Source organism: Canis lupus, chromosome 6 (genome assembly GCF_048164855.1).
Source record: "Canis lupus baileyi chromosome 6, mCanLup2.hap1, whole genome shotgun sequence".
In the NCBI taxonomy this organism is placed as follows: domain Eukaryota; kingdom Metazoa; phylum Chordata; class Mammalia; order Carnivora; family Canidae; genus Canis; species Canis lupus.
In genome coordinates this window covers 14,473,512-14,496,126 of record NC_132843.1, presented here as the reverse complement: position 1 = coordinate 14,496,126, position 22,615 = coordinate 14,473,512, and the positions used below count along the sequence as shown (strand labels likewise).

At 35.1% G+C, this 22,615-nt stretch overlaps 1 protein-coding gene across 3 annotated transcripts in view; it reads left to right on the top strand.

Moving 5' to 3' along the window:
- Positions 1-22,615, top strand: part of ROCK1 (Rho associated coiled-coil containing protein kinase 1) — a 138,220-nt gene that overhangs the window by 36,108 nt on the left and 79,497 nt on the right. For all 3 annotated transcript variants that reach the window (XM_072828981.1, XM_072828982.1, XM_072828980.1), the window contains exons 3-4: positions 19,061-19,161; positions 19,741-19,878. In XM_072828981.1, coding sequence (XP_072685082.1) covers positions 19,061-19,161; positions 19,741-19,878 — 239 coding nt within the window. The remainder of the gene's footprint in view (positions 1-19,060; positions 19,162-19,740; positions 19,879-22,615) is intronic.

Genomic DNA, 22,615 nt, shown 5'->3' with positions numbered 1-22,615 from the left:
GTCTTTTCAACAGATGGTGCTCAGACAATTGGATATTCATATATGAAGGAATGAAGTTGAATCCCTACCTTACACCGCATACAAAATTAATTAAGAATGGAAGGACCAAACTATAAAACTCTTAGAAGAAAATGTTGGCATAAATCTTCGTGATCTCAAAAATTAGTCACTTTCTTAAATATAATACCTAAAGAACAAGCAACAAAAGAAAAATAAAATGAACATCATCAAAATTAAAAACTTTTATGCTTCAAAGGACACTCTTGAGAGTGAATGGGAGAAAATGCTAGCGTATCATATACCTGATAAAGAATTGGTATCTAAAATATATAAGTCTTACAAGTCAACAATAAAAAGCGAACCCAATTTAAAAATGAACAAGTGATTTGAACATACGTTTCTCCAAAGAAGATGCACAGTTGGCCAATATGCAGCATGTGTAGTTGTCATTCAGTAGTTTCAAATTATGACCACAGTGAGATACCATTACACATTTTTATAATAACTAAATTTTTAAAAAACTAACAACATCAGATACATGTGAAACTGTGGAGCAACTGAACTCTGGCACATTGCTGGGTGGTTTGTAAAATGGTAAAGCACTCTGGAAAAACAGTTTGGTGTTTTCCTTATAAAGTTACAAGTGCATTTACCTTATGACCCAGGAATCCCACTTCTGGGTATTTATCCAAGAGAAACAAAAAGCATGTGTCTACAACAAAGACCTCCATGAGAATGTTTAAGGTGGTTTTATTCGAAATTGCTGTAAACTGGAAGTTTACATGCCCATTAGTCGGTAAGTGGATAAACAAATTGTGATACATTTAATGGAATACGTAACAGTAAAAAAGAGTAATTAACTGATAGGTGCAACAATATCAGTACATGTCAAAAGCACTGTAGTAAGTGGAAAAAGCCAGGCACAAAAGGGTATATACTGTATGATTCAGTTTATATGATGTAAAATTTCCCTTCAACTCAAATTATGTTTATGTTAATACTTCACACAGAATAATAGATCTTCATAGAATGATAGGATTTTTTTAAATTCTTTTTAAGTTATATGAAAACCTATAGCTTTCATTAGTAAGTATATGAAAATTTTTTTTACTGAAGGTGAATGCTTGCTTCAAATTGCTTTTTGCAGACAGATAGATGTAGTGATCTAAGGGATATACCTGGAATATGGGATAAAATCTTTCTCTTTAGTAATGCAGCTGAACTCTCCCTCGAGTATAACACCTTTAAAATATAGCAGTTTGGGGGCGCCTGGATGACTCAGTGGTTGAGCATCTGCCTTTGGCTCAGGATGTGATCCTGGAGTTCTGGGATCGAATACTGACTGCATCGGGCTCCTGCATGGACTGCTTCTCCTCCTTCTGCCTATGTCTCTGCTTCTCTCTGTGTCTCTCATGAATAAATAAATAAAACCTTAAAAAAAAAAGTATAGCAGTTTGAAGTATTTTAAACTTTAGGCCTAACAATATTACAAGTTGTTAATTTTCATCTCATGTTGAAGAATGTTTACAGATTGAAAGAGAAATGAGAATCTGTGACCATTTAACTGAATAGTTAAATATAAAGATTTGCTTTTCTGGACTCTGGTGTATGATGCCTGAATAATTAGGACTACAAAAGAAATGTTTATCATCCTAATATAACTAGTAAAGATTTTAAGGTGAATTTTAAGTAGGCATTAGAGATCCAGATAAAATGGTGGGAGTTAGTCACATTTTAGAAGACATATTTGGGGGAGTACATTGGAAGGAGGAGAAAAGGAGAATTTGGGAACAGTGATTATGACTGTGTATGTTTATAAACTGTTATCAGTGTCACTGAGATTTTGGGTACAAGAGTCATAGTATGTTAGTAAAAAAGCAAACTTACTAAACAAATCTAACCAGTCTAAAAGAAGATAATGGAGGGAAGAGCATTGTGTGAAAAATTCCATAAACTTGAGAGTAAAAATATGGTAGAGAGCATTTGTTTGGATGCTCTCTACCATATTTTTACAAACAAATAACAAACTATAACAAACGAACCCAGAAATGATATTTTATGGTAGCATACTATAGCATTCCTTAGAGATTACAAAGGTGTCATATTAGGTTTGGGAGTGATGGTCTAGCAGCTGTGTACTTATAAAAGCATATAGAACAGTTGACAAACTCTTTATTTGCTTTGCCAGTAATTTATTTATTAAGAAAATTGGAGTAATAGCTGTTCTGAGTTTAATTGTAACCAAAAAGCCTGAACTGGTTAGCATTTGGGATATGACAGAGACCTTGAGACAAAGCATTCAGCTCATTTTAGACAAAGTTTTCTCAAAAGTGGCACTGTTGACATTTTGGGTCAAATAACTCTGTTGTGAGGAGGGACTATCCTTTGCATTGTAGTATATTTAGTAGCATCCCTGGCCTCTACCTTTTAGATGCCAATACCATACTCTTCTCCATCCCTCAGTTGTGGCAACCAAAAATGTCTCAAGAATGCCAAATGTCCTCTGGGCATCAAAATTGCTCTCAGTTGAGAATTATTGCCTAAGACTATATTAATGAAGGAAAGAAATGCTGGGCAGAGTCAGGTATGTGCTCCAAGCTTAGGAAATTTAATCAAATTTATTGAAAAGATAAATTCTATTAATAGTGATTCCAGGTGAAGGATGGATTTCAAAAAGGGGTAAATGTAAGAAAGTTTTATTAGCTCAAGAAACCAGGGTAATTCCACAGAAATTCTTAGCCCAGATTGGAAAGGATATGAACAACCATATCAAGTATGAGTACATATCCAGAGATAAATGTGAAAGAGTAGCATAAATATATAAAAATTGGGTTAGGCCAAAAGGCTGTGTGATGAGCCAAGATTTGTGAAAAGTTCTTAAGACAACAAAAGTAATTTCCCCCACTCATCCTTCTCTGTTTAAAGTAATGGGTTGAAGATGTATGAGAAAGTGATACATTTACTACATAATATCATTTATCTATCTATCTTTCTATCTATCTATCTATCTATCTATCTATCTATCTATCTATCTATATCAGCATGAATTGGGGGTGGAGGACATGGAGAGGGGCAGAAGAGAGGGAGAATTTCATCCAGGCTCCACACTCATTATGGATCCCAAAATGGGGCTCAATTCCTCAACTCTAAGATCATGACCAGAGTGGAACCAAGAGTTGGACACCTAACCGACTGAGCCACCCAGGCACCTGTGAGAGACCATTTATTCTTGAAAAACTTTTTGAATGTCTAGCCAATAAAGACATGAAGAATAAGACAGTGTTTTTCTTTTCTTTTCTTTTTTTTTAAAGATTTTATTTATTCATGAAAGATACAGAGAGAGAGGCAGAAACATAGGCAGAGGGAGAAGCAGGCTCCCTCTGGGGAGCCTAATGCAGGACTTGATCCTAGGACCCTGGGATCATGACAGAGCTGAAGGCAGATGCTCAAACACTGAGCCACCCAGGTACCCTGACATATTAGAATTATTTAAAACTGTAGATCTTATCTAATTATTTAAAACTGTAGATCTTACCATCTTATGAAGGGAAATAACAGGAGCAAACAGTAACTTTTACATATATATACTTTTATAATTGAACTTTTAGAGAATGTAATGATACACAGATCTTGAAGTAGTAAAAAAAGGCTTATGAAGGAAAATAATATTTGAATTGAGTCTTAAAGGACCAGGCTAGGGGATCCCTGGGTGGCTCAGCAGTTTAGCACCTGCCTTCGGCCCTGGGCGTGATCCTGGAGTCCCGGGATCAAGTACTGCATTGGGCTCCCTGCATGGAGCCTGCTTCTCCCTCTGCCTATGTCTCTGCCTCTCCCTCTCTGTCTGTGTCTTTCATGAATAAATAAATAAAATCTTAAAAAAAAAAATAAAGGACCAGGCTAGTTTTTTTTTTTCTTAAAGATTTATGCATTTGAGAGTACACACATGAATGGGGGGAGGGGCAGAGGGAGAGAATCTTCAAGACTGCTGAGCCCAGGGTCCCATTTGGGGCTCAGTCCCATAACCCATGAGATCAGGAGCCGAGCCAAACCAAGAGCCTGCCACCCAACCAACTGAGCCACCTGGGTACCCCCAGCTTAGATGTCTTAATTACGGAAGAATGATTCAGACAGAGAAGGAATAGCATTTGTTAAGTCAGAGAGCCATCTAAAAGTATGGTAGCTGAATAAACAGGAATTTTGTATAAGTTGAACTTGGTTGTTGATGAGTGGGAAGGGGTAAGGAGGACAAGTGGCAGAAAAGACCAAAATAGTATGTTGGGGCTTTTGGATTAATGAATGAGATGAAAAAGAACTACTTAATAAAAATAAGACTTTTGTTTTCATTTTTCTCATTTTTAAAAACTTAAAGGAATTGAAGTTCAGGGGAAAAGATAAAATTTGAGCTCTTCAAATTATTTTACATTCCCAGATCTAGGCAGATTATACCTAGAATATTGAATGAACATGCTGATTGATGTGTTGAGCATCTTTAGGAAACCTTTGGAGAATAGTGGAGCTGCCAGAAAATTAAAGATAAGCAAATGATCTTATTATAAACTGAAGAAAAGACCCAAGAATGTAGATTTTGGTCGGCAGCAGTCTTTAGACAGAGGCTTGAACTTTGTTTTCTGTTACAACTCTTCTTGTTCAGGTTTCATCTTCTCACTTGACTGATCTCAGTAAGTCTTCTATCCAGTCTCAGTTTATCTGCTTTTCCTTGTACAGTTAGTACATTGCTGCCAGAGGATTCTTTTTTTTTTTTTCTCAAAGATTTTATTTATTTGTTCATGAGAGACACACAGAGAGAGGCAGAGACATAGGCAGAGGGAGAAGCAGGCTCCATGCAGGGAGCCCGACATGGGGCTCGATCCCGGGACTCCAGGATCACGCCTTGGGCCAAAGGCAGATCTCAACCTCAGCCCCTCAACCCTGAGCCACCCAGGCGTCCTGAGGATTCTTTTTTTTAACTGCAAATTGCTTAAGTCAAATCTCACTCCCAACTTTTCATACAGTCTGCTGTATGACCTTTCAACTTACATTCTTATCTGTACTGCTACTCTTTTGTTTCCTTATACCTCCGCCATATGACTTACTCTTTCTTGTTAGAAAGTGCTTTGATACCTTCTCCACAATACTTTTAGAAGTTTCCCTCTTTCTAAAATTCCTTCTAACCCCATCTAACTTAAAGGAATCACCTTTCAATTTCAAATAAGCATTTACTTTAGTTTCCTAGCCCCTTGAGCTAAGTCAGATATACTACCGCTGGGTATGTGCTTTCATGGCATCTTGTGCACTGACCATAGTTATTTATTTGTGTGATTATTTGATTGGTATCCATTCCTTTTCTCCTTCCTCCCTTATCACTAGAATGGGAGTGTCATGAGACCAGGGGCACTTGTATTTGTATTGCAAAACCTGGCTAAATATTAGATACACATTAAATATATGTTAAATATATTAGAGGTTAGATGCTGACTTGTTTGGGATGTAACGATGATCTACAAAGTATTCTTTTGTTAGTAGAGTTTGGATATGATCATTGTCATTTTAAATTATTTTTTATTACCACATATTTCAGATGAATTGACGTAACACATATCTGTGTATCCATGATCACAGTTAAATTAGTAGTTAACATTTTGCTGTATTTGCTCCTGGTCTTTTGTTCAAAATAAGCTGTTAAGTTACAACTTAGGCCTTGGGCCTTATATCTTCTTCTTGCAGATGTAATTACTAGCCTAGAGTTGATGATATTTGGTTATTGTTAAACTGTCTTGGAATAGTGATTTCTAAAAAGATAGCCACCATGTAAAATAATCAAATCAAGAACAAGCATACAGATAAATCAACGAATAAGCTGCACTTGAAAGAACAAAATAATTTTGGTTGAGATAGAAAGTAAATTTCTTTCCAAAGTTCCTTTTATCATTTTAAAGGGTAAATCATTTTATCATCATATTAAATCATTCTATTAAAAGATTACATTACTTTTATCATTATAAAAGGGTTACATCTAAAGTTTTTGTTTATTTTTCCAAGTAATTACATTTGGTAACCAATCATACAATATTTTAATGTTTCATAAAATGGAATTTAACCTTTTCTCTAGTGGTTACTTTCTTAGTCTCCTTCCCAAAATGAGTTTTCATGAATTGCAAACATTTATTTAGATATTTATTTACTTGTAAACAGACAGTAATGGTCATTAGAAAGTTTTTTCTTCTTTCCACTATCTTGAAGTTTTAGTATGTCGTTACTCTGGCAGGTTTCAAAACAAAATACTTCTCCGTACTTTTAAAATTTGTAAAATCATGGAACCTTATTACTTATTCAATGATTATTATGATTGTTGAATGTTACTGTTATCTTTCGCTATTCATTGGTTGGTGATTAAAATCAGTAAGCAGTTATCTTGTGTTAAAAAATGTGAAGGAGAAATAAATTATTTTTACTTCAGCATATTCTGTTGATATCATCAAAGAATCCATTGTTCATCCAAGAAAGTAAAAGCAACTTGACTGTGTTTGCCTTAGCTCCTTGTAGACTTACACAAAAAGTAGAAATTGCTCAATAGAAAAGGGAAAACTTTTTCTCACTTTAAGGTCATAAAAAAATAATAAATTAAGGTCATAATAATAATTCAAACAAAACATCACAAGATTTTATGTGATGTTTGTAGAAAAACCCTAATTTTAATGTTTGTGACCACTTTCTCCTAAGAGTATCTTATTACATACTGTAATATTGAAGATGAATATTACATTATCTCTAGTAAAATTAAAAATAGTTGTCACCTACTTGGAATATAAAGTTTGATGTAGTTAGAGGTCTATAATTCTCAGGAATTCTGAGGAGCAACAATTCTGAAGACAGATTTTATGTACTACCTATACATACTGTTCTACATTATAAAAGGATAAATTTCGAGGTGCCTGGGTGGCACAGTTGAGTCTGACTCTTGGTTTCAGCTCAGCTCACAATCTAGGGTCATGTAATCAATCCCTGTGTTGGGCTTCACCCTCAGCAGAAAGTCAGGTTGAAGATTCTCTGCCTCTTCTCCTCCCCCCTCCTGTGGATGCTTGTGCATGTGCTCGCACTCTCTCTCTCGCTCTTGCTCTCAAATAAAGAAATAACTCTTAAAAAAGAAATAAAAACCTTCACAGCTAAATATTTAAGATACACATAGGAGTCTACATTAAAGTGGGACATACTCGAGCCAGAAAGCACTGAAATGTAGTAAGGTTTTGGCAAGTTTGATTTTTTTGCATATTAAGTATATAAATGGCTTGCGTAGTTTGGTAACTAGCACCTGAACAGTGAATAGTATTTCTATTTCTAGGAGGTGGGGACAGGATTGTAAGTGAAAATATATTGGGATTAATTCTTGAACTGTATACTGAAGTATTAAAAAAATAGTACTTTCTTGAAGGACACGAAGATCAATAGATTATCATAGAGTGTGAATAAGCATACTTTTTTATTATATAAAAATTTGATTTAAGCTTGACATGTCATTGGGTAGATTATTCAGTAATTTGTATTGGATGTCCATCTGAAGAGAAAATGATTTTCAAGTCTCCACTTCCTAACATACTAGAAATGTAAAGACATAAGGTACTAGATGAAATTATATAGTTTTCAAGTAGGGAATGTATTTTTTTTAAAGCAGGACTCTAGGACTAAACTGTAAAGGAAACAATGACAGATTTTTGCCTTTTCAAAACTATATATAAGGAAAGACAAATATATAAAGAACATTGGCAAACTGAAAAAATTACAATATATTTAATAAAATGATATTTCTAATGGGGAAGAGACCCTTCTAATAAGAAAAACACAATTTTTAAAAATAGTCAAAATAGCCAAATATGTAGTATAAAGGAGAAAAGATATAAATGACCATTGAATAGTTAATAGTTGAACAAATGCATTAATATTTTCAACAAATATAGATTAAAATAAGAAAAAGACATACCGTCCCCATCTGAATGAGAAAGATAAGAAAGAATCACATGTAGAATTGGTGACTATTAAATGAGATGAAATATGGTAGAGCCATTTTGAAGGGCAGTTGGACAATGTATTTTTTTTTAAGATTTTATTTATTTATTCATAGACACACACACAGAGAGGCAGAGATACAGGGAGAGGGGGAAGCAGGCTCCATGCAGGGAGCCCGATGTGGGACTTGATCCCGAGTCTCCAGGATCACGCCCAAGGCTGCAGGCAGCGCCAAACCGCTACACCACCAGGGCTGCCCTGGACAATGTATTTTATTATTATTTTTAATTTATTTACTCATGAGAGACACAGAGAGGGGCAGAGACATAGGCAGAGGGAGAAGCAGGCTCCCTGCAGAGAGCCTGATGCAAGACTCAATCCCAGGACCCCAGGATCATGCATGACCTGAGCCAAAGGCAGACACTCAACCACTGAGCCACCCAGGTGCCCTGGACAGTGTATTTTAAAGCTAATAACATTCATGAGCTTAACCTAATCTTTTGCTTAAAGAAGTGTGTCCTGCAAAGCAGCTCTGAATGTATATAGGAATGTTCATCATAACAAATATATGTTATTAGAGCAAAAAGTTAGATCACAAATATAACTCAATAGGAGAAATTTGTCCACTGTCAGCAGTGACTTCCATGAAAAGTAAGTGGCAAAATGTCTTTTTATGTCAATAAGTATAGATAATATATTTTTAAAAATGAATATATTCCATGTAATGTATCTTAATTAAAAAACTTTCTGTGGGGATCCCTGGGTAGCTCGGCGGTTTGGCGCCTGCCTTTGGCCCAGGGAGCAATCCTGGAGTTCCAGGATCCAGTCCCGCGTCCGGCTCCCAGCATGGGACCTGCTTCTCCCTCTGCCTGTGTGTCTGCCTCTCTCTCTTTCTCTCTCTCTCTCTCTATGTCTATCATGAATAAATAAATAAATCTTTAAAAACAAAACCTTTCTGTAATGGTAGACACTTAGGTTCCTTCCAGTTTTCCACTAGTGTAAATGAGGTTGTGATGAATATTCTTATACATACAATTTGATGAATAATTGCTGCTTCTTTCTTTGGAGTGAATCCAGGAGCTGCTGAGTCAAAAGTTGTATCCAGTTTACATTTTGATACATAGTGCCAAATGCAGTTTTATACCAGAAAGTGGTATAAAAGTTGGAATTTTAAAATGAAGCCGTAACATTAATAAATTAATGCAGTATGACCTAGGATATTACATAAGCTTGTTTGAAGTTATTACAAATAAAATGCCACTAAATTCAATTTTTTAAAAAGAAATGAAATGTTAAATATTCTCTTTATTTACTTTTAAAATAAGTTGCATTATAGTAAACTCATAGTAAATTTGCTAGGGATTCCTGTATGCCCTTTACCCAGTTTTCCCTAATGTTAACATCTTTTATAACATGGCACATTAACAGAACTAATGTATTAAAATTAACATATTACATGTTACTGTTAACTCATTACAGGCTTTGTTCAGATAACAATTTTTCCACCAATCTCTTGGTTTTGATTCTAGAATCCACTGTAGGATACTGCATTGTTTTCAGTTGCCATTTCTCCTTGGTCTGTGATAGTTTCTCCATTTTTTGCTTATTTTTTTTAATGACCTTGACAGTTTTGAAGATTACTGATCAAGTACTTTGTAGAACGTCCCATAGTTTGTGTTTGATGTTAGACTGGTGATATCATGATTTATTAATGGTAATGTTAACTTTTATCACTTGGTTTATTAAAACAGTGTCTGCCAGGCTTCTTTCCTAGAAAGTTACTGTTTTCCCTTTCCATATCCTGTCGTTTGGAATCTGATCACTAACTAGTTCAGCCTACCTTACAAGCAGGGGGATCAATAAACTCCACTTCCAGATTCAAAAGGTTGTATATACTTTCACACAGTAGAAATAATATTTTATTTTGATAGTCTCATTTATTAGTTATTTCTGTTATGGATTATGCTTTTGGTGTTGTATATAAAAATCATTGCCGGGCAGCCCAGGTGGCTCAGTGGTTTAGCGCCTGCCTTCAGCCCAGGGCATGATCCTGGAGATCCGGGATCGAGTCCCACATCGGGCTCCCTGCATGGAGCCTGCTTCTCCCTCTGCCTGTGTCTCTGCCTCTCTCTCTCTCTCTCTCTCTCTCTGTCTCTCATGAATAAATAAATAAATTAAAAAAAATCATTGCCAAACATAGTTATATAAACAATTTCAGTACAGATTGATAGGTGAAATAACAGAGAAATTGTGGTGCCTCAGAGGAGAGGGAGTTATAATCTACTTGAGGGAATCAGCAGTGACTGAAGCAGAGATACAGGATTAGATCTTGTTTGATAGTAAATTGGTCAAATAACATGGGGCAAGTCATTTTAGGTTGATGATCAGTTTCTGCAAAGGTATGGAGATTTGAAGCAATGTGGTAATGTGAGCAACTGCAAGTAACTGGGCATTGGTAGAGTATGTTAGGGAGAGTATCTAGAAATAAAAGACTGGAGAACTGGACAGTAACAAGGTCTTTATGTTAAGAATTTGGATTCCTCCCCTTCCTTTATCTTTTTCTCAAACCGGATTACTCTGTGTGTGTGTGTGTATGTGTGTGTGTAGTTTGAATTTTATTTGGAGGTTGGACATAAAATAATTTTTCATTAAAGCAGATTTTTATGGAATTGAATATTGTAGATTTTCTGTTAAGTTTTATATAACTTCAGAGGTTTTTAGGGATACTTTGACTACTCTAAAAATACAAGGTATAGTAGTTTCTTTAGGCAAAGAGGAGCAGTATTTTAGTCAAACAGCATATTGTACATAGCTTTTATTACCATATTTCATCCTAACATTAAAAAAAACTTAACAATTGGGATGTGTCTTACAATCTATAGTGGTAAATAAAATTATGGTGCACTTTATAATCTCGGATCTTAGATTAGGCAGATACATCTTTTTCTCATTAGAAATCAATAGTCCTAGAAAATTTGAAATCTGTAGATGTGAAGAATAAAATATCTGAAATTCTGCCCTCGGAAATTATTGCAAGTATTGTTTTGGTATGTTTCCTTCTAGTCTTTTTTTCTGTTCACGTGTACCAAATATATATTTGTGCACTTTATACTGTTTATTTAACATTATATGTTGAATATCATTCTATGTGATTATTCTTTAACAACACAATTTTAAATGTTGCCTAATACTCCATTATATGTATGTAAAATTATTCAATCTTTACATTGTAAAAAACATTTTATTGTTAAAAATCTTGGTTCCACATTATATCTAACTTCTTTAGGATAAATTTCTAGAATTAGAATTTACTGGGTATGAAGTGTGACTTTTTTTTAAGATTCTAGAAATAAACAAACAAAACATTCTTTAAAAAATCATCCATTCAATTTCTAGAAAGTTAGATTGAAGAGTCTGTGTGTGATTGAAATCTTTTTGAATTGTTGGTAACCTTGAAACTATAAATTATCAGTCTTTCTGCCTATTTTGCTAATTTGTGATTAGAGACTGATTAGCTAGTTAGTGGCCTGTCAAAACTTATGGTGTCTATTTGTGACTCAATTTGCCTATTTCATTTTTTGCTTACTGTGCTGTGGAGTAATATCTCACTTCTCGGAATCTTAGCTTTCTGTCAGCATCATTTGGCTCGACAAAATAGACAATCAGAAGTTAGTAAAAGTATCTAATAGTTACATAATCCTATTTATTGGTCTTAGAATTAATGGGGACTTACCAAATGTATAATTTTACATGAAATAAATTCTGTAAATAACAAAGAAATTAATAATATGGGAAAAACATAGAATGCTCTAAGAAGGATTAGAAGCTTTGAGAATTTTGCAGTTTTCGATAAGGTGACTAGCTTGGGACTCACTATAAAATGACATTTGAATAAAAAAAATGACATTTGAGAAAATTATTGAAATACTTGAATTAGTCAAGCAGATGTTTGAGGGAGGGGAATGTTATACAGAGGAACAGCCAGTGTGAAGAGTCTGGGAGGAATATACCTGGCGTGTGTGAGAGGCAGCAAGGAAGAAGCCATTGTGGCTGGATAGGATTGAGCAAGAAGGAGAATAGTAGGATGATGTCAGAGAAGTAAGGAAATAGGCTAGGTCATGTAGAGTCTTGTACACCATTATAAGATCTTTGACTTTTGATCCGGCTTAGATGGCAAGACATTAGAGAGTTTTGAGCAGAGGAGTGACATGCTCTGACTTGTATTTTTAAGAATATCACCTAGGGTTAAGAATAAACTATGGAGAGTCAAGGATAAACATAGGAAAATCAGTAATGAACTGATTGTAATAATCTGAAGGAGAGGTGATAATGGCTTGGTCCAGCATGTTAGCAGTATAAAGAGTGAAAAGTTATCAGATTGGAGATAATATTTCAAAGGTAGAGCAATCATGTTTTCCTGAATGACAGGATGTGGTGTGTAAGAAACAAAAGGAGTCAAGAATGCTCCCTAGGTTTTAGAAAAATTGAACTGTCAACAGAAATAAGGAGATCATAGAAGTTTTGGGTAAATACATGTCTTCAATTTCATACACATTAAATTTGAGAGATCTGTTACCCAAGTAGATATATTTTGTTTTGTGGTGTTTTTTTTTTTTTGTGGGTTTTTTATTTTATTTTTTTTTAATTTTTTTAATTTTGTATTTATTTTATTTTATTTTTTATTTATGATAGTCACAGAGAGAGAGAGAGAGAGAGAGAGGCAGAGACATAGGCAGAGGGAGAAGCAGGCTCCATGCACCAGGAGCCCGATGTGGGATTTGATCCCCGGTCTCCAGGATCGCGCCCTGGGCCAAAGGCAGGCGCCAAACCACTGCGCCACCCAGGGATCCCCTTTTTTGTGTTTTTTAAAAAGATTTTATTTATTGATTCATGAGAGACACACAGAGAGGCAGAGACATAGGGAGAGAGAGAAGCAGCCTCCCTGAGGGGAACCCAATGTGGGACTGGATTCCAGGACTGTGGGATCACGCCCTGAGCCGAAGGCAGAAGCTCAACTCCTGAGCCACCCAGGCATCCCTCAAGTATATATATTTTGTAAACAATTGAATATATAAAGCTGAAACTTAAGGGACTGATCATAAAAATTTATTGACATGTAGATGGGTTTTAAAGCCCACCAAAAAAATAAAAATAAACAGAAAAGAAAACAATATGAAAGATTAAACCTCAAGATGTTCAGTGTTAAGAACTCTGGGAGAGGAGGAAGAGCCAGCAAAGGCAACTGAGAAGTAACTATTAAGGTTTTAAAAATACCCTTAGCATTGTTGGAAGAAGCATGTGGAAGTCAAGTAAAGAAAGTAAACTAGCAGAGAGAGACCAGACTGTCAAAATCTGCTGATATGTCAAGATAAGAACTGAGAATTTGTTACTGGATTTAGCAACATGGTAATCCATGACTTTGACAAGCAGCTTTGATAGAAAGGTAGTGGCCAAGTCCCACCTAAATGGATTTAAAAGCAAATATGAAGAAAGATTTAGAAATTGAGAGGACAGATAACATTTGAGGGATTTTGCTGTAGTGAAGTTGAGTAATGGGGCAGAAGCTGGTGAGAGAAATGGAACAAAGAGATTTATTTAAGATGAGAATGAAATTAGCATGATAGGATCTGGTTTGGAAAGGGGAAACTTAATGATACAAAAGAGAGAGGATAGTATTGCTGGAGGATTATCCTTGAAGTAATGAAAAAGGATGTGATATCACTGGTGGAAAGATTGGTATAAAATAGCACTATTCTCCTACAGTAAAAAATGACCAAATATATGCATGCACATGCTGGCAGTTTAATATACACGTGTATGGTGGTAAATCTGTGATAGTTTTCTTGTGATTGTTATTTGCTTTAGGGTGGTAGCCAAAAACATCTTAGCTACGAATGAGGATCAGTGGGAGAGCTGTGTAAGATTTGAGAAGAGGGAAGAAAATGTAAAATATGGTGTGTAGCAGTAGGAAAGTGAACAGTCCAGTGAAATATGCAAGCAGAATTAGGGACCAGCCTTATGTTTATGATTATGAATTTAAAGTGAGTTCAGTCAGTATGATTTTGTATTTATCAAGACTTATTTAACTGTGTGGGTGCTTAACAGAGTTAGTTGGAGAATTGGACTTAACTAGGATTATGATTTTGCCAAACTAAGTATAATGAAGCAGAAGAGAGCCGAGGCATTGAAGGTGTATGCAAGAGAGGAATTCTAATGATTGACCGTGTAATTTAATCTGGGGAGGTAAGAAAGCAATGAGGTGGGGTAAAATGGGATAGGATCAGTGGATTAGAGGTTTTGCTGGGGCTGGGGGTTGTTCGTGTTGAGTTATTGGAGGAAGTGAGTGTGAGATTTGAAATCAAATTTGTGGAAGGATTATAATTATTGATAATACAAGGTCTAGTATGTGAACATGGAAATGAGTGGCTAAGATAAGGTATAGGACAAGATCATTGAAGGAGAGAAGTTAAAGGTATTGAGAGGCCAGGTTATTAAAGTGTCATCTATGGATATAATAAAATCTCTAAGAATTAAAACGGGTGAATATTGGAGAGGTCAACAGACCAGGAACTAAAATTGTCTGACAGTGAAATTTGATGACCTGAGAGTGAGTAGATTACAGCAATAATGAGAGGTAGTGAGAAATACGACTTAATAACATGAAAATCAAAACTGGCAGATTTAGGGTAGGAGTATAGAGATAGCAGTGGAATTCAGCTACCCCACTTTCAGGGTCAGTGGTATAAGTCATGTGGGAGGGTAAAGGTCACCACTTGAGAGCTTCAAAGGAAGCAGTGTCCTTTGTAGGAAGCTGGGTTTCTATTAGAGTAGGGGTTGGCAAATTACAGTCCACAGGCTAAATCTGGCCCACCACCTCTTTCTGTGTTTTTTGAAGACTGTTTTTTATATTTTAAAAATAATTGATAAAAGGTCGAAATAGGAAAAATGTGACATGTGAAAATTATATAAAATTCAGATTTCCATAAATAAAGTTTTATTGGGACATAGCCACATTCATTCTTATGTGTTTTCTGTCACTGGTTTTGTGCTACAGTAGCCGAATTGAATAGTTCTGACAGAAATCATACATGATATTGTTAATTACTTCACACTGCCACTCAGCTAAATCACAGTGGTACAATTGTAATGGAATAGCATTTCATGTCAATATCACCATATTACAACATTTTATTATTTTTTTTGCCAGTGTATGCCCTTTGTGTAAAAACAAAAATGAGAGAGAGAAAAAAAAATGAGAAAAGTGAACTTCGAATGTTGTCATTTTGAGGCACAGTGGATTGTGGATTATTCTGTGAAGTTAAATGGCAAAAGGATTGTGTTTATTTTGCAGTGACACTATAGCTGTGCTAAAATAATATATATTGATGTTATCAGAGTGAGTCCCTATCATATTCCCAACTCACAGGAAAGCAACAGTCAGAAAACAATAGAAGACTTGAAATGGAATATCTCATCACAGAATTTTCTTCACAAAAATAAGAAAGGAATCAGACTGCGACCTTACATTAGTTTATGAGTGGCTTGTTAGCCAAACAGGGAAAGCTGTTTACTATTGTTGAGTGTTTGCAGCAGGAAAGAAAGAAAGAGAGAAAAAAGAAAAGAAAAAAGAAAAGAAAGAAAAGAAAAGGAAAAGAAAAAATAAAGGGAAGGGGAAAGGGAAAGGGAAGAAAAGAAAAGAAAAAAGAAAAAAGAAAAAAGAAAAGAAAAGAAAAATTTCCTTAAGACTGTTAGCTTATTGGCAAGAATAATTGCTCAAAGAGTTGAGGTCATTGAAAGCAACATCAATAGTCAATTAAAAATAAGACAAACAGAGCAGCCCTGGTGGCTCAGCGGTTTAGCACCTGCCTTTCGCCCGGGGCATGATCCCGGGGACCTGGGATTGAGTCCCATGTCAGGCTCCCTGCGTGGAGCCTGCTTCTCCCTCTGCCTATGTCTCTGCCTCTCTCTGGCAAATAAGTAAATAAAATCTTTTAAAAAAAATATATGACAAACAACTTTGAGTGATTTTCCGACTCTTATTTGAGGAGTCAATGCTGAGTTTGAAGTATAGGCAAGAATATTTTTAAAGAAGTTGAGAAAATACTAAGTACAGCTTGAAGAGGAGTCTGCTGAGGTGTGTTACAAGTGATAGTAGTAAAAATTAGATAATAGAAAAGGCTTAGTTGGACAAACTGATAAAGCTTATGAAAACACAGGCATATAAATCCTATAGTTATGTATTGTATTATATACACTGACAGATACTTTGTGAAAAATATTTGAATCTATCGTGTTATTGAACCACAGTGTCAATGGTACACACATCATTCACTGTCATGGACTTACATCATCAATTCTGTAAAATTTTGTCAGAAATGGGAACTAAACTAAACATTCAGTTTATCTTAGTATAAAATAAGTTGATGTCTTAGTGGTGATGTTTGTGGTTTTTTTTTTTTTTTTTTTTTTAGGACTGTTATGGACTAAATTGTGTTCCTGCCATTCCCGATTTATATGTTGAAGCCTTAACCCCCAATTACTGTATTTGGAGACAGGGCCAATAAGGAGGCAATTAAGGTTAAATGAGGTTGTAAAGGTGGGGCTCTGGTAGGATAGGATCAATGTCTTTACCTTGGGTTGTACACTCGAAAGAGGTCATGTGAACACAGAGATGGCACCTGTCAACAAACCAAGAAGAGAGTCCTTACCAGAATCAAATATAGCTAGTCCCCTGATCTTGGACTTCCAGCCTCTAGAACTGTAATAAAATGAATGAATGTTGTTTAACCATCCAGTCTATGGTATTTTGTATGGTAATATGAGCTAAGACAGAGACCAAGATGAAGGTTTTTTTAAGTGAAAAGAGCCACTCCCAACTGTCATTGAGTTTTCATTAAATACTGATTGACTTTGAAGTTAGTTTTTTGCTCCAGACTTGATAATGTTTCTTAATGAATGGAACAGAACCTAAAATAAAAAGGCAAAACACCACTTTTATGCCATATATGAATGTAATAAAATCATTCTGACAGTAAATGTTGTTTGAATCACATATCAAGCTGCTTTATACACTTCCTGTGCTGTTAGAAATTAAAACAGGAAGCAAGGTCATTCCCACATAGATTTGTAGCGGATATGTTTTCTGAGCTCAAACAACAGACTTTTCAGCCTATTTATGGCTGTAAATCTCATAGAACCAGAGCTAGGGATCTTTTCTCAACCTCACAGGCTATTATATAACACATCCTGGTTCAGGATTTTCTTAACTCTCATCTGGAATATTACAGTACTCTTAAAATTCTCCCCACCCCCAGTCTTGTCCTTATTGAGCTCATCTTTTTACATATTTCCCAGAGTGGTTTAGCTGAAATGTAAATTTGACTGTGTTATTTATCTGCCTTATTTCTTTTCGTGGTGTTTCTCAGTTCCCAACAGATCCCACAGGACTCTCAGGGACTGCTTTCTGGAAGAGTGTAAAGTAGATGAAACTCCAGCCCCTCTCTGATATCCCCACTACAGTACCACTACCATCCTGAAGCAGAGTACTTTCTATTATCCATTTGACATATTGAGTTGCTTTAAATTTTATTGTGAGAAAAGATTTTTTATGATTAAATAATAGTTTTATAAATACGGTCCTACAGGTAAAGTTCAAACTCCTAAACCAGTTTGGGGCTTTCCAGCATCTTCTTTGAACCCTTATCACAAACTTGATACTTTAGCATCACAGACCCTCTTGTATGTAGTTCCTCTCTGCCTTTGCTTATATTGCCCATCTGCCAATAGTATTCTCTGTTTTCTTCTCCCCACCTGACTAACTGCTGTGCTTCATTTAAGATTTGTTTCAGGTGTTACCATTTTCAGAAAGCATTTTCTAACTACCTCCTTTCCAGGCAGGTTTGGGTTAGGTATCTTACTTAGTGTTCTGCAAACTCTGTGCTTAGCTTCCATATAGCTTGCCTTTCTGCCTTGCTTTGCCTAGCCTTGCCTTGCCTCTTGCCTCTTGCCTCTTGCCTCTTGCCTTTCCATTTGTTTTTCATTGTTTGTTTCTGTTTAATTTGCTAGAGTTTGAACTCCTTAAGTGGAGGAACTATGTTTTAAAGTTATCTATAACTACAGTGATTCTACAAAGCCTGCATGGTAGACAAATAATTGTGCAGTATATTGATTGTTGCTGTATCTTTGTGATGTATCTTGCAATAGATATGTAACCTAAAATTCAATATATTATCTCTGTGTAAAGAGCTTTCTTTTGCATGTGTTCATTGGTTATAATGTACACAAACACTTGAGTTGAAATAGGCATTTAAAAAGAAAGACAAGAATATAATACAGAATTTGTAATAAGCCTAGAACTTAAGTTTAATAGCTGTTCTGTATTTTGTGCACTCGAAACGTGAAGCTTTTCCATGTAATCTCATGCCAGTGTTGACCCATGTGGATTAAAATAGCCCTATTTTAATCTATGACCAAATTAGGAATTAGAAGATCTACCCAGTGGGGATTTGTAAATTATTGTAGTTTGTAGTGTGACAGGTTTATATAAATAATTGCAGTGATTTCCACTGTGTGTTTTAAGTTAAAATCTAGGTTCAAATCCAGAAACATATTGATACAAGTATGTGATTTTTTTCAGCATTGGTTATCTTCAATTATTTATATCTTCTTGGAGGGATCATCAAAATTGACTTCTTGGAGGGATCATCAAAATAAAATTGATAAAATTTTATTTCACTAATCTAAAATATATATCTATGATCCCTCAATTCAGATTTGCTCAGTACTCAATTAATTGTCCTCAGTGTGTGTAATTAGTATATTTGTTTTCTGAGATAACTATCAAGTTATATTTTAATGAAAAAATTTTAATAGCTAGTGAAGTCATTCCAGAATTTATTTAAAACCATTCTTAACACATTGAACAGTTCTCTTTTATAACTAAATTCACTACAAAGTAATTCTTAATATTTTTGTTTTCTTTCAAGAACTTGAATGTAAAATAAAGTGTTAGTTGTAATATTTCAATTATTTAAAATTATAAACTTTTCTTTTCATACAGATAAAGACACAATAAATAAAATTAGAGATTTACGAATGAAAGCTGAAGATTATGAAGTAGTGAAGGTGATTGGTCGAGGTGCATTTGGAGAAGTTCAATTGGTAGGTTATTTTAATGAGATTAAAAACAATAAAATTTAAAAATCCATCTGTGTTTACCATATGTTATTTGGTTGGGATGGTATTATTTTTATAAAATTGTAAAGCTTTAAGTCATTCTAGATAGTCTTGCCAAAGGATATGAAAGCCTAGAGTCAGATTCAGCAGTAGTATGAGATACTTTCCCCAAGCATCCATGGGTAGAGAAGAGGTTTCAAGTATCAGAAGAAAAATCTTTACTCCTAATCTTAGACTTCTAAAATGTAATGGAATCCTAAGTTTTATAAATAGAAAGCAGCATGCATAACGGTGGAGAAGGGGGAGTGTGCTATAGTATCAAAATAAAGGTATTTTTCTTTTTTTTTTTTAACCTAAATAAAGGTATTTTTCTAACATCACTTGCCTTATGGTAATTGAAGACTTGACGTTATCTAATTGAAATAATTCAACAGAAGAGATGAAAGAAAAGTGGCTAGAATAGTAATGTTATGTTATTTGACAAGGTGTTAAAATCATTTAGTAAATTGTTCTGGTAAACACTGAGCTTTAAATGTTCATTATTTTCTGTTTTCAATTTTAAAGGTAAGGCATAAATCCACCAGGAAGGTATATGCTATGAAGCTTCTCAGTAAATTTGAAATGATTAAGAGATCCGATTCTGCTTTTTTCTGGGAAGAAAGGGACATCATGGCTTTTGCTAATAGCCCTTGGGTCGTCCAGGTATGATTTTGCTACTGGTTTTTTTTTTTTGTTGTTGTGTTTTATTTTATTGCTGTGCTAGTTTGGAACTAAACATATCAGAGAAGCTGCGTTTGTATTTTATAACAGTAATAGAGAATTTACTGGCAATTACAAAATTATCTAATGTATTGTTATTTTTTTAATCATAAAATTTAATTTTATTGAATTGTCTCTAGGAGGAAAATAAGGCCAAAGCAAAGTAATTATGTCTTTGTAGACTTTAAATATTAGAAAAATTAAATAATCTACTTTGATTTGGGAGATATCATATACTATCATCTTCTAAGTAGATACTTTTATGTAATGTTGAAATCTAAGTTTTTTTCCAAATATGAGATCCTTTTATTCTGTTTAGTTTACCATTTATTCATCTATTTGTCTCTCTCATTTTGTGGAGAGGAAGGAATGGGAAAATGAAGGAAGAGGTGGGAGGTAAGGTAGGCCTTCAAGTAATACTGTGTTGGCTGTAGGTTTTACAGTGGGAAGAATACACTTGAAGTCAGTAGTTGTAAGTTCTAGTTTTAACTGTCAAAAACCTATCCGTGAAGCTCTGGCCAAGTTTATTTATATCTTTGGGCCTCAATTTCCTTGCTCAGAAATGTGGAAGTTGGCTTAGATTGGTTATTTTCATCTGTGGAGAATGCCTCAGGTGAAGTCATAGGGACAAGCAGGAATTTGGAGAGGTTATAATTCTGGGTTTTCTGTTTCTAGCTCAACTAGAGCAGCTCCATAGTTTATGTGTCCTATATATTGAAATTATATAAGAATGCATATGGGGGAAATAGTCTTCTGGTTTAAAAAAAAAACTGGGTGGACTAGACCATTTCTAAATTCTTAACATGAATTTTGTGACTTATTAATGTACAATATGTAATGAACTGTATCCTAAATAAGCATACTAGTATTTGGAACAAAAGGAAATGGAAAATGTTTAAGAGTTCCGTATACCTTTTTATACTTGAAATGTCTGCTCTGTTTTTATCAGCTGTGTGGAGCAGGGATTTTCAGGCTTGATATTATTGACATTTTGGGCCAGTTAGTCCTTTGTTGTTATGGCTGTCCTGTGTATTAGATTTTCAGCAGCAACTCTGGCTTCTACGCAGGTGCCAGTAGCAGCCCTTCACAGTGTGCATACCATTTATAACAAACCAAAATTGTGTCTAGACATTGTTGAATATTTTACTTGGTGGTAGTGAGGGTGATGGTGGTCGGGGACAATTCTTGCCTCTGGGACTGAGAACCAGTGATACAGAAAATATTCAGTGTTCTGTAGATAGTTAAAAGCCATAGGACATAATTTTTAAATTTACAGCTTATGCACTTGAAGCTTTGATTTTCTTGCTTTTTTTGATACATTGTCTATAAATTTGGTAAACTGCCACCAAATCAACATTATTTAATTATAGTGCCCAAATGGTAAATTGTATACTTTAATATGGGATAGCCATGAGATGCCACTTAGTTTCTTATCCTTCCCTAAAATATCTTTTTAAAATAACTAAATCTGTAACTAAAATCATTAAACACTACTTAGAAAATCAAACAAAAAATTTTTAAGACAAATGTCTGCATAAATAAGGTATCATTTTCTCTAGGGCCTTATTTTATTTTAGCTTGATTCTGATTTCATGTTTACTTGAAATGTTCTTTTGTAAATTTGCTCTTTTTTTTTTTTCATATAATAAATACATTTATGCCTGTTATTCTTGCCAGTTTCCTATCAGTAGATTTCACTCTTCCTGCTTGACTCTAGCTGTTGTGCTCTCCCTGCCTGCTAGTTGTTATTGCTCCTCCTCCTGTTGACTGCTGTTACTGAGCATCTGTTGTACCAGGTGCTTTCTACATTCACTAATCTTTTTAATTCTAAAAGGCAGTAAATCCTTATGGGTGTATCTTCAATTTATAGATTAATTTATGTTCCTATCGATTTGACATTTTTTATATAAATTTATTTTTTATTGGTGTTCAATTTGCCAACATATAGAATAACACCCAGTGCTCATCCCATCAAGTGCCCCCCTCAGTGCCTGTCACCCAATCACCCCCATCCCCCGCCCACCTCCCCTTCCACCACCCCTAGTTCGTTTCCCAGAGTTAGGAGTCTATCATGTTCTGTCTCCCTTTCTGATATTTCCCACTCATTTTTTCTCCTTTCTCCTTTATTTCCTTTCACCATTTTTTATATTCCCCAAATGAATGAGACCATATAATGTTTGTCCTTCTCCGATTGACTTCTTTCACTCAGCATAATACCCTCCAGTTCTATCCACATCGAAGCAAATGGTGGGTATTCGTCGTTTCTAATGGCTGAGTAATATTCCATTGTATACATAAACCAAATCTTCTTTATCCATTCATCTTTCGATGGACACTGAGGCTCCTTCCACAGTTTGGCTATTGTGGACATTGTTGCTATAAACATCGGGGTGCAGGTGTCCTGGCGTTTCATTGCATCTGTATCTTTGGGGTAAATCCCCAGCAGTGCGATTGCTGGGTCGTAGGGCAGATCTATTTTTAACTCTTTGAGGAACCTCCACACAGTTTTCCAGAGTGGCTGCACCAGTTCACATTCCCACCAACAGTGCAGGAGGGTTCCCCTTTCTCCACATCCTCCAAGATAGAAAGAATATGTGACCACCAAACCAGCTCTGCAAGAAATTTTAAGGGGGACTCTTAAAATTCCTCAATTTGACATTTTTAAGCATTTGCAAACTGG